This window comes from Oryzias melastigma, linkage group LG12, assembly GCF_002922805.2.
Source record: "Oryzias melastigma strain HK-1 linkage group LG12, ASM292280v2, whole genome shotgun sequence".
Lineage (NCBI taxonomy): Eukaryota > Metazoa > Chordata > Actinopteri > Beloniformes > Adrianichthyidae > Oryzias > Oryzias melastigma.
In genome coordinates, this window is record NC_050523.1 from 7,353,731 (window position 1) to 7,366,991 (window position 13,261).

General features: G+C 36.9%; 1 protein-coding gene across 1 annotated transcript in view; it reads left to right on the forward strand.

The window, feature by feature from the left end:
• Positions 1 to 53: 53 nt before the first annotated feature.
• si:dkey-34e4.1 (carboxyl-terminal PDZ ligand of neuronal nitric oxide synthase protein) overlaps positions 54 to 13,261 on the forward strand; it is a 43,934-nt gene continuing 30,726 nt past the window's right edge. The window contains exons 1-2 of the mRNA XM_024257713.2: positions 54 to 619; positions 3,910 to 3,981. Of these exons, the coding sequence (XP_024113481.1) occupies positions 515 to 619; positions 3,910 to 3,981 (177 nt within the window). The 5' untranslated portion in view covers positions 54 to 514. The remainder of the gene's footprint in view (positions 620 to 3,909; positions 3,982 to 13,261) is intronic.

Below are 13,261 nucleotides of genomic sequence, written 5' to 3' on the forward strand. Positions count from 1 at the left end.
TTTCTGGTCCCGGAGGGGGCACTGACTGAGTCCGGCCTCCCGGCTCCGGGTTGCGTCATTCCTGGGAACTTCTCTCCAATGAGGGGCCCGCTTTGTACTTTATGGAGGGAGGGAGAGGCGGACCGGCGGCTGCAGCGTCCCCCCTCCTGTGTCCAGGACGGAATTTCAAACGTACCTCCGCGAGGGTCCTGCATCAATAGTGAGGGGGCACAGCAGCAGCAGCAGGGGGGTTCCCGGGGGACTTCAGGGGGCAGACATCTTTCTGCGGGTGAGGATAACAGGAGTCTCCAGGGGGGGTTATAGAGAGAGAGAGGGGGAAAAAGCCGCGCTGGCAGTTGTGTTTTTATCCTTGAGGACGGGACGTCTGGAGCTCTAACAATGCGTTCCCACCGCGGACTACTTCTTCTTGGAGCCGTCTTGGACGCAGACATGGAGGCTGTACCGTTTGGGATTCGGGGATTTTAGTTGCTGAACTGCGGTTCCTGTTCGCGGGGTCCTCGGCTGGAGCCCCGGGATGCCCGCGAGGAACAGGTACAACCTGGTGGACGACGTGGCGGACTCGAGGGTGCCGCTGCACAACGAGGAGGCGTACCAGCATGGCATACATTTCCAAGCCAAGGTGAACTCGCAAGAATTTACATCTGAATTATGTTTTATTCAAACACATGTGTGTCCCGCAGCCGTTGAACGTGGGGTTTGGTAGAGGAGCAGGTGCACTAGAGGCGGGCTCCTCTCCGGGAAGTTTTTTTTTTTCTGTCTAAAACTACACTAACGCGCCTTCACACAGAAAATTTGTTTCCAAAATGTGTTTCCAAACCAGCTTTTTGACGGTGTTTCTATTTTCCCCTCCGCATTAACTTTTGAAGTACCATGAACGCAGCACCTGTTTTTAAGTACACATTTGCGTTTGTATTTTTTTTAGTTCAAACATTGTTAAATCATTAACCAGTGCTAGCAGGGGCGGCGCTAGCTGTTTTTGGGGCCCAGGGCAAACGCTAAAAATGCCCCCCTCTTGCCTCCTTTTTCTTTCTTTTTTTCTTTTTTTAATTTTATTTTTTTAGCTGAAAAAAAAAAAAAAACATTTAAATCAATTTCCCCCACAATATTTTCAACACAAATTTGACCCCAAATGAATTAACATTTTTTAAATCTTTATTTGTAGCTCAGTTAAAACTTTTACAATAGGAAAAACAATATTTGAAATGTGACTTTAAATGTATATATATATATATATATCTACCCTCAGCTAATTTCCCAGTATGCTTTTATTTACACTCTTTCCTGCTAGCTTGTAGCCTCTCACAAGCCTAAGCTAACATTAGCATTGCTAAAAACGGTGATACAGTTTAGAGACAGATGCCATCTCAGACAAGGAAAATGAAGACGTACACGGGTCTATTTATTTCCATAAGTGGATACTGGAGTTGAGGGGATACTTTTTCCCGCCCATGGCCCAGACTTTTTCAAACCTTAGGCTTTTATCTGCTCTTGATCCATCTTGATTTGAATAAAAAAATACTCAGAAATGTAGTTTTTAATCTTAACTACTTTTAAATATGTCCTCCATTATGAAAAAGAAAGGTAGAAGAACACCAAAAACACAATTGTCACTGTGGTGGGTTTTTAAGAACGAAAACTGTTAGACAACATGGCAAAAAAAAAAAAAGTTTAAACTTGACATTTTAGTATATTTTTTGTGCAAATGTTCAAATGTATTTTTAAGAGATGCAATACAACTTCATTGATAAGCTAGTTGTGCATTAGCATCCTACATATCAGGAAATTAGTGTATTTTAGTTCGAATTCACTACTGTACCAGCTGCTAATGATTGTAGAACATCTTTTCAGGAATGTTATTTAAAAAAAATAATCATTTATAGTTACTGTTATACTTTCATAAAAGTTATTAGATCACTAACTTAATTACTATGTAGTAAAAGTAACTAGTTACCAGAAAAAGTATTTTTATTAGTGTAAATTAAAATGCAAAAATTTTGATTTTCTATTCAGTTTGTACAAGTTTCATAAATTTATTGTTAAACCAGAATTATTATTTAATTTACAAAATTATAATTTTCTTCATTATATATTGACCATTATTCAACACTAATACTATTAGTATAAAAAAGATTAAGAATAAAGCTGCTGAATAAATTTTTCTCATTTGATCACAAATATTTGGCCTCTTCCCACTACATCAACTAAGTTTCCTCAACATAAATTACATGACATTTGGAAAAAGTCATTACAATTCAATTGCAGTTTTTTAGCAGTTTTTAAAGTAACATAATTTGATAACGCTGTAACCTTTTTTAGTAATGGAGTAATTTTACTGGTTACTGTTTTTATTATTTTTTTCTTTACATCACTGTTACCCTTACAGCCAGTCCAATGAAAAGTTTGCATTTTTCTTAGTGGTGGTACAAGAACTACTACAGGCAGGAGCACACATGTAGAGAGTACATTATATTATGAAGCAAAGGTTTTGTCAACACCCAGAAAATAATTACAGACTAGATCTGCAAACTTTACATACATCAATTGAAACCAATATTTCCAAATGGTTTATTAAAACTTAAATACCATAAGTTGAAGAGTCAATAAGAAAGATTCTTAACTTTCACTTTAAAAGCCTACAAACTGTTGTTGCTTTCATTTCATGTCACACTACAACTCCAAGGTGAAAAACAATCACACATATGCAGGATTTTATAATGTTTTGATAGAGAAAGAGCTTAGTCAGTATCTATAATACTAAACTGTGAACGAGCACAAGGAAATGGGTCACAGAATACATTTTCATTACCCAGGGCAAAGTCAGGATTATTTAGCTTTCTTCACATTGTGAGCTGAAGTCAAAATAACAACATCAAAAGCAACATGTGCCTCTTGTGAATTCAAATTTATGCAACCCAGCTTATGAAAAAGGCAAAACTATGTTACTCATCCCATGGCAGAAAGAACTCTGACTGAAATAGAAGCGTAACATAAACAATAGAAGTACCTAAATGTTGTAATGCAGAAATTGGCTCTATAGGAGGGAAGTTGTTTGCTCATTTGTGGTTTATCTTTAAACTTTAAATACATTATTTTGTAAGGGATAGGGACGCACTATTCTAATTTGAGAGGAAAAAAATGTCAATCATAATGGAAATCCCTTGACAGTTGCATTAACGTAATTCCAGCGGACTCTGAGGTAGAAAAAGGTAGTAGAAATGTTCAGACAAAATTGGCTTCAGTGGAGATTGGTATTATAAACAAGATGAGGATAAAAGTGGTAGAAATGGGATTGAATTTAAGGGATTATCCTTCAAAATAAAGATGTGGGTGCTTTGTTGGGAGACTCAGATCAATATTTGGGTTTTTCTAGGGTAATATTTTTTTTAAATCAGCCTGAAAATTCCCTGCATTCTCTCTGTGAACTGTTATTTATCATTCAGCAAATATCAAAATAAAAATAATAATCTTTTTAAACAAGGAGCAGATGCTTGGGAAAAAGTCTTTTTGCTCAAACCATCACTTAGAGGTTTGTTGTACAAATGAATTTCTCAACTGTTGTCCATTAACCCATTAACACCAGACATTCTTTGAACTACCAAAACTTTTTAACATTAAGTTCCAATGGATTCTGAAGCAGAGAAAAGCAGCTTTGTGTTGATATTTAAGACTTAGTACCGTCTTGTGTAAGACAGTAGTAAACTGTTTCTCAATCAACGCAAACCAGGGGATTCTGATTTGTCTGTGAAATATTATGGAACATCGGCGCAAAGCTGCTTTTCTCCGCATCAGAATCTGCTGGATTACGTTAATTGCGTGAACAGTCGAAGGGTTATGGTAGTTAAAAGCGTGTGGGATTTTGACGCCTTAATGTTTTACTAATGTGTGTTTGTGTGGAATTGTTTGCCACAGTACGTGGGAAGTCTGGATGTACCGAGGCCCAACAGTCGGATGGAGATCGTGGCAGCTATGAGGAGAATCAGGGTAAGAAGAGTACACAAGTGACAGCTTTGTTGGTACCAATGAAACTGTCAAATAAAGGTAACAACGTCAGTCATTGCTTTCATAGTTTTAGCATTATTTTGTAGATATTACAACCAGAAAACCAATATGACTAAATTGTATTTTTATACGTTGTTGTTAGTATTCCACAGTCGTTTTTTTTTTTTTTTTTTTTTTAAGATTCTTGTTCTTTAGCTGTACAAATCACATAAGTTTATGTAAGTTAAAGTGCATAAAAAAGCTGTAAAATCCTTCACAACCAATAACTGTTAAATGCTTTCAGGTTTCACCTTCTGGTTCTGTTGTTAGCTATAAATGAGTTGCCTTCAAAATATTGGGAAATCCTTGGTACCGTCGATGTTGGGCTGACTCTTTGAAAGGTTATAACAGTCTAGAAGATGAAAATAGTTTATTTTTTGAGCCTGAAACTAAAGCCAACACAAATAACAAACACAGAAAATACCTCAAACTACAAAAACTATGAATTATTACAGAAAACTACAATAGAAACTGGAAGTTTACTGTCTCCAGTAAATTACGAAAGTGTGTACTTGAATTGGTTTTGACAATTTATAAGCAAAGTTATCCATAAATGTAAAATGAGTTAACATTTCTGCATGGGATTTTTGGTGGTAGGAAAAGCGCTGGCTCGTTCAGAAAGAAGTCTGAGGTGGTGTTGCTTTAGGGCAGAAAAATGTTAAACCAGAATAACTTGCAACCAAAAACCCCCAAATTGCTCCAACCTTAAAGGTCGATATAACCAGAATCTTTTAGAGTTCTTCTGAAGAAGACTTGAAGCTACCCTGAGAATTGGAGTGATCACACACACACACACACAACAAGAGTGGGCTGCTGTCAGATGAGATGTGTTTGGAGAGGGCAGTGATGCATGTGCTGAGCGCTGGATAACAGAGCGCAGCGTTTGATGGAGAAATACAAAGAATAAAACAGCCATGTTGCTGGGCTGTGGCTTTTCTGAGTTTACGAGCTTTTTGCATCGTTCATGTTATCAGATAACTTCTATTTATCTGTATTTCTCCAATTTATCCTTTTATGCCCAAAATATTTCTATTTGCTCTTTTCTTTAAGTGACTTTGTCTTTCGACAATTTTTGAGTCATACTTCCATTTGTCGTACAGTGAATTAGTTGTTTTTCCCTCAAGCTGCCCGACGGCGACAAATCCGTCATGGTGGTTCTGTAATCTAAGCGTGAGTCACTACATAAACTTGGCTTAGACATGACATGACAGGGCTTTTATCCACAGCAGATCCAATATGCACAAGTTTGTTGTCTGAGCTCCCGTAAAGCCACAAAGTGCATTTAGCTTTTAGGAATACTTATTTTAGAACTCTTCGGGGAAATCCTCAGTTCTGTCTTTAAAAAGCGTGCAGGCAGAGGCTGTATCACTTCACTTTTGTGTAAAATTATTAAAAAATTGAACAAATCAATGAAGTTGGAATGTAAACATGAACTCTGGGATGAGAATGCTGGAGGCTGGCTCAGAAAACCCAAGCAGGTATGAGCAGGTTATCCCCGACAAAATCTAATACCTCTTCATATTGACATGGTGTCTGTTAAAAACCATGACTTTGCTAAAAAAGTTGCATCAGATGAATTAGCTTTGCGTTCCAACTCCAACCTGAAACACAAAGTCATTTTTCAAAATCTAATGGATTAAACATCTTAGAGATGAATGGAAAATCTGAGTTTGGTTGACTAGATCTCAATGTGAACAACATATATTCATCATTTTAATTTGTGTAACATCTTGGGACAAGTCATGGATGTAGTGGAGAGCGTCCAAAAACAAATTACATCAAAAATCAAATGATAAATACAACTGAATTACTGAAAGTTATTTACTTTTTTTACTTTTTCTTGTGCATGCCAGTACTAGTCCAAGGCCCAGGGGCAGGGCAACCACTTTAGACTATTCCAGTCAGATTATGACACTTTTTGACCAGATTATTGGAAGATTTTGTGTATTTATAAACCGTGATGGATCTTTTGAGGGTTGAATAAAGGAGCAGGGTCACAGAACAGGTAAGATACCATGAATAGGAAAATTTTTTTTGTCCTACGATAGATCGACACCAGACTAAACCACTTAGCTTTGCTCATTTTTTTTTAAATAAATGTAATTAGTTATGATGGTAGAATGAAAACAGTTGGTGGCTAGTATGAGTTAATGTCTTCCATACTGGTAAAAATCACAATTTATCATAAAACTAGCTAAATAAATAAAAATACGTAAAAAAATATACGATAGTTCTTTAGTAACTTCTCAGGTTTCATGCAAAAGTTTTATCAAGCTTGTCTAAAATTATGAAGCAAGCAATTTTAATTGACATTAAATAATTGTGTGTTAATTCCTGCAATTTCACTTTAGAAAAATGTTTATTGTTGTTCACGTTTAGCAGAGAGTTTTACACCGGATGCCCTTCCTGACACAACCCTGTATTTCAACCTGGCTGGGGACAGGCACCGGGAGACCAAGTAGCATGAAGGGTCTTACCCAGAGACCATCACTGGAACAAGCACATCGCACCCCCATGAAAACAAAACCTGATTTCCCAAGCACCAATCCTGTATGCACCCAACTCAGCCATCCAGACGCTTCTATTGGGAATTACATTTAATAAAAGATACTTTTAATTTGAAAAATTTGAAATTAATACTATTTCCACTGTTAACCAGTTGATTAATTTTTTTATTAGTTGCAATCGTTTTAAAATCATACATTTTTGCTTTTATCTAACCTTATTGGAGTGATGTGAAAATTGAAATATTTGTTTATGAATTTCAAATTAAGTCTGTTTCTAGAGACTGTGATGTGGGAGGAAGAAAAGCAAGGGATTTTTTTTTTTTTTGGCCAAACCCTTCTCTTTAGTGAACTCTACTGCACCTACACCCTGTAAAAGCAAACACTCAAGTGTTTTAAAGGCAGCCTGTTTGGACCTGTTTGCCAAATCAAATACAATTAACTTTGTATGGATGAATATCGACCAACCTTCCTCACTCCTCCTTGTTTTTTTTCTCACAAAAGCCCTTGGCCTTAATTCAAAAGTTTAATTCCAAAAGCTTGATGGCTGAGAAGAATCTCAGTGGAGTTGGAATACAAGTGAGGAGTGAACGGATGGCAGAGACCTGGGAGCAAGTCCTGGAGTGAAGCGGAGCTGTGTGCAGGCTGGCAGAGCTGCCGCGGTTTCACTTCCCTCAGCTAATCTCTTTAGTCTCAGTTGAGGCGAAGAAACAGCAGCAAACATGAGATGAGAGGGGGAGAAGAGCTGACAGTTTGACGGAGCAGAGGATCCATGCTTGCCGACTGGAGTCTTCAGCCGTTTCACATACTCGCGCTCCTGCCACTCCCACAGCGAGAAAGTGAAAGGAAGCAATTTTCTGTCCTGTGGATCTTTTCAGAGCAGCGTTTTGTTAAGCGGTTCCTCATTATGGCTCACTGGTCCTTGTGCTAGTTTAAAAGACTTGGCTTCATTCAGTTTGACCAGTGGCTTAGAAAGTGCGGGTTAGACATATTTGTATGTGTGTGGGTGAACTCTTGCATTCTAACAACCTCCAAAATTGATTAACGAGGCTGAATAACAAAGGCTGGTGTTGCTTCATCCACATGGAAAAGAGTCTGTGTCTTCCACGGCTCATTGCCTCAGAAAATGATGGTGGATGTTCACAAACATTCCCCTTTTACATCAACCTTCTTTTTGACTTGCAACCAAGTGATTCCTCTCTCCACACACATCTCTTGTCTTTCTCCTAGTTGCTTATTTTGAAGCCCCCCCCTCTTCACTGATGTTTTCTTTCCATCCACTCACTCTCCTCCGACCAAAATAGACCCTCTCCATTTAGTCTGTTTCTGGCTCTCTACTCTGTGCTGACAGGAATAGATTTTAGGCTGAGGGCAGACTATGCTCGCTTCCCTTTTTTGAATTTTGATCAGCTCTAATGGGATTTTAAGCTTCCATCGCATGTCCATCAGGATCCAGCTCCCTTCCACAGAAAACCAAGACTCTGGTTTCCTCAGCTTGCTTTCTTTCAGCTGTTTTTTTAAGAGCTGTCTCCTGAGAATTCCCTGTCTGCTGTTATGCTTTTTGGTTTTGGACAAGTCTCTTAAATGCGGCCCTTCTGAGAGCTCGCTGTCTTCTAGGTGGATGTCATGAGAAGATGGTCACTCTGGACCTGTCAGAGATTTCAGAGGAGTGCTTTACCTTATCTTTTTTGTGCCTTTTAGCTTCAAAAATTACTGAAAACTTTTTATCTTGTGAAATATATACTACATTAAGTTTGCAGGAAATGAGAAAAACTTAGCTTAGATAGTAGTGATCAATGTTGTGATGACAATATGACTTGCGATACATGACAAAAAACAACTAATACATCATTTCCATTTCACTGTAAACAGTTTTATTTAATTAAAAGTCTACATGACTCAAAATATGATTCAAATAACCCACTTCTACACTGAAGGTTGGCATCTAACATAAAAAGAAGTCCATCCGATTGGTCAAAAGCGTTATGGGCTTTATTTGAAATTCTTCAAGTTGCCATGAGATCAAATTAGTAAACGTGTAAACATTTAAGGCAACCACTTATCACTGTTTATGCCATCTTTTGCAATACACAAATCACACTGGCTGATAGCACGATAACGATACTTTTGCAATTTATTGTCTAGGCCTAATACACATGGATCTTGCTAATTCTATAAAATAGCAAGAAAATTAGCATCATATTAGAGCTTGCTATTAGAATTAACTATGGCTATCAAGCTAATTTGAACAATTTCTGGCAAGGTACAGTTAAATACCGTTGACAAGTTAAACATACTTAAGATAGCATTAGCAAACTTCTTTTAGCCAGTATTGGCTAGTTACAGTTTCACAGCATTATTAAGCTACCAGTACTCTTTTGTTGCATTCACTCCAAACATACTTTGCGCATGTAATTTTCACCCATCGCTTGTTTTTGCTCCTAGACACTTGTACAAAAGTGTGTTCATAACCAGACACCCTTGATTCTGTGTGTGTTTAAAGGTTTTTCACTTTTTTTTTATGAGCTCATTGTTATATTGTAGAAAACATGGAGGATGTTGATTGTGTACTTTGGATGTATCCATGTTGGAGAGCTCTACAAAGATGCCAGCAGGCACTTCGTTGTGTCTGGGTTCACAAGATCATTTAGAGATACTCCCAGGAGCTGCTTTCGAATGACGACCGCTTTCAGTGGTACTTCTGTCTGGCCCAGTTTGACAACTTAATGTCCTGCGTTAGTCTGCAAAGGAAATAAATAAAAAGAAAAGATACAAATATGAAAGTTTGGGATAGGCACAAATTGCAACGATGAGCTTTTCCACGCTTGTTTTAGACTCCACCCACTGATTGCATCATCAGCATGTCACTGCTAAAGCTGAGTTCCTCATTGGTTGATGCAAGTTATGGTTTTAAAACTCAAAAATTTGTGCCCCATGTAAACATTTTTACTGTTGACACAAGAAATTCTCACTGCTGGAAGTCTCAGTGAAGCTGTTCATTGGTTTAACATTGAAACTGGACACCTTCTCAACACTCATGTATTTAGTGTGTATTAGACAGTATTGGCTCCATCTATAGACAGAGGGCCAACACCAGCATCCAGTGTTTGGCAGTTATTCAGGTACTCACTGGCTTGTCATTGAGGATGAGGTCAAATGATAAAAAAAAACTGAATAATTCACATTTTTGGAAAGAGTTGTATATTTTTGCATTTTGGTTGGACTTTGTTAAGAATCTCTTACCCCTCAGCCTCTTAAAAACCCCAGTAGAATAACGATACCGTCCAAGATATGCTCGTGCATTCATGTCAAAATGCATTAAAAAGGGGTTTTACTCCTAAACCCACAAAAAAACCAAGGGATTAATGCACCGAGGGTAACACAATGCTGCCTTGCATTATTGAACAGGTCACAAACGTGAGCAAGGCTTTGTTTTTGTGTTTCAGACATACATATCCCACATGTCCTAGAAAACCAGCTGGACACCACATATGTAAATGTAGGATATGCTGCATTAAAGCCGGCAACGACCATTAAAAGAGGGGGGCTTTGTTTGCATTTCAAGCCTATTGGCACATAGGCACAACAATATAGTAAGTGACCTATATATCAGTTGTAGTAGATGTGATGGTGCCTGTAAAGAATAGGATTCTTTTTGCCAAAAAAAGGATTAAATTATTAATGATTAAGAGTAACTTCAGAGACCATGGCCAATTTTACTGGTTTATTTTGAGCTTTTAGGCAACAGATAACGGAACAGTTTCACAAGCAGAAGTCCGTCTGCCTGTTTTAGCTTAGCAATGTTGTAAAAACTTTTAATACTACTATAATCACAGTAGACTCTGCACTTTCAATTTTACATTTATTTCTTTATTTATTAAGTTTTTTCTTTATCAAAAGTAGTTTTTACAATTTAAAAATGAATTTTCCACTTTAATTATTGGAAAAATATTTTTTTATAGGTTATTCTTAAATAGGTAATTAAATTTTTCTCAAATTAACATGCACATGTTATCTGATTGAATAAAATGGCTTTTCAAAAATGTATTTACTAATTTTTTATCCTAATTAATGACATAACAATATCATGAAATATTCCTAAATCAATCCACCTGTCTTTGTATTCAGTGAATGTATCTGATTAGATGTTCTGGAGCCTTTAAAAATGTGAATTCCTAAAGTTCTGCTTCAATCTTGTTTGTTTCACCTTCACAATTAATCAAGGCGTAGACGAGTAGATGACCCCAGATTCACCCAAAACAAGTCTCTTCTCAAAGACGTGTTTCTAAAGACACAAACTCAATCAGGCTTCAAAGCCTGAGGCTAAACTTCCTTTAAGACAAGTCTTGACCATTCTACCGGGCAAGCCAAGCATGCAAACACAAAATCCAAGTTGGACGGTTTTGTGTTGATCAAAATCTATCTAAAAGTGACAAATAGAATGGTAGCAGATGATTCGGACCATAGAAGTTTAGCGTGTTATCACATTGGGCTGTGGGTTCATGCCAGAGTAAATGTATTTAGATGGTCTGCTCTGTTTTGCTGGTGTAAAACCTCACATGGACACTTTTGTGGATTAAACAAGTGAACTTGCATTTACTTGAAAACTAGGCTCTCTTTTGCTTTCAAGTGAATCCTGATGATTTGTTTCTCTTCTTGACTGAGCAGAAGTAAATCAACAAGAGGAGGTGACCTTTTAATATGTAGCTTTTTAAAAATGTCTTTGTCTACAGTCTCACTAGTTTACTGCACAAACTCTACCATATTTTCTGGAGTGCAAGTCGCAGGAGCCAAAAAAAAAAAATTCTTGACCATACTGAAAAAGACCCTACTTATACTCTAGAAAATATGGTAATTGCTGTTATAAGTGTCATAATTGCCTTATTGACTACTTTAATGGTACTGGTTGGTTTACAAGTTACAGGTTGAAATAAAAAAATAATTTGTCTTTAATTTTGGAAGTACAAGGTCCCATTTAGTCGATTACAACAAATAGTGCTGCTCAATTGTCAACCATACTGACAGATACTTGACCACTTTTATTTAAACAGATGATTGGAACAGTTCATCATTTAGAAAAATATCTAGAGACTACCCTAAAAAGGAAAACAAAGCCAGAAAAACAGTTATTTCATTATAGCATAACTTTTTTGTACAGATCTTGGATTTTTAATTAAAACCATACTTTTCCTAAGGCTGTTTTAAAAAATGCAGACCATTTATTTGAACCACCACAGTTTTGCAGTTACAATTTTGTGGTTTCATTGCCTCTTTTTTAGTTTGATGCTGACACTTAATAACACACAAAGTCAGGTTGCTTCTTAAGTTCGTTCAACCTTTAATTATACTATAATTTAAGTCATCATACATTTGATATAGCTCCAATGTTGGTCGGGATCAATGTAACTAATCTTTTTTGTTTTAAATGTGAAATCATAATGAAAAATATCCATTCTCCATTATTTTGAAATTCTTCTCTCACCACCACACTGTGAGTGTTTGAGCCAATATTGCTTTTCAAGTGAGTGATCCAGACTCTCCTCATAACACTCTCGATTGACTCATATCAGGTGTAAACTGTGTCTCTGCCTGCAAGCTCTGTCTCAGCATTAGAAGCCAGAGAGGCCTGGTCCATTGTGTTGATATAATTCGCTGGAAAATGAGTAAGGAAAGAGCTGCAAGCTGTATGAGGTGTCTGGATTCGCCAGCCTTCCTCTGCCTGTTAGTGAACATTTTTATTTCACTATTTTCTGTCCTGTCCAGTGTGCTGAAAAAAAACAAGGGGATGAAAGTGCTGGTTTTTCAATCCAGTTATTCAGTCTCTCCAGATTTTTTGCTTTGCTAGCTCCATCTTTTTTTCATTAAAGCTTAGATCTTTTTTTTGTCCTTTTCTAGGGTATCAGGTTTGTGTTTAAACATTCAGGAAGCGGCTGACCTTTAAAAGCTTTGAGTTCAGGTGGATGTTAAATGACGCTGCTGGTTCTGACATCCTGAAATCCTGACCTGCATTAACCAGTCACTTTCACTGTGGTTTTATAGCCCTAAAAGCCTACCGCTTTCATTAACTTATTCCAATTTGTTGGTATATTGGAATTTTTCACACTAAGTGACAAAGAATATCATTAAATTCACCTAAAAGTGAGCCAGTTTTCACCTGTATTGGTTAAATTCCATCTCCTATTCACAAAGTTGACAATAATACCAAATGTTTCTGTCTCTCACATGAAAATTTCAGGCGTCACAGAGCAATTTGTGTTTACTTCCATATTGAAAAATATCAACATAAGAGTGAACTTTAAATCATTTTAATGGTTTTCATTGATTGTCAGTAAATAAGAACTCCCTCCTTGCGTTCCAATAGGAGGTACCTGCTGGCTCCCAGAAGTCAAATAGACTTCTATTGAGTCATTCTATTTGTTAGAATAAGAAATCTTGCTTGATTACTTGTTTTAAACTTCTTTTATAGTATTTTTAATTACATGTTTTTCAAGTTATAAACTTGTCCATCTGTAAACACATTTAGTCAAAACCACGTTACATGTTACAGTGACTTAATGCATCCAGATTTAAACAGGCTTTTGAGTTCAACCAATAACAAGTCTGTATTTCTGCTTTGGGACTTTCTTTTTATGTCATGAATCACAATCTATCCTGCTGTAGTGAAACTTTGTCAAACTGCATTAGTTTGCATTCATTATTATTTCCACAGACATCAATCC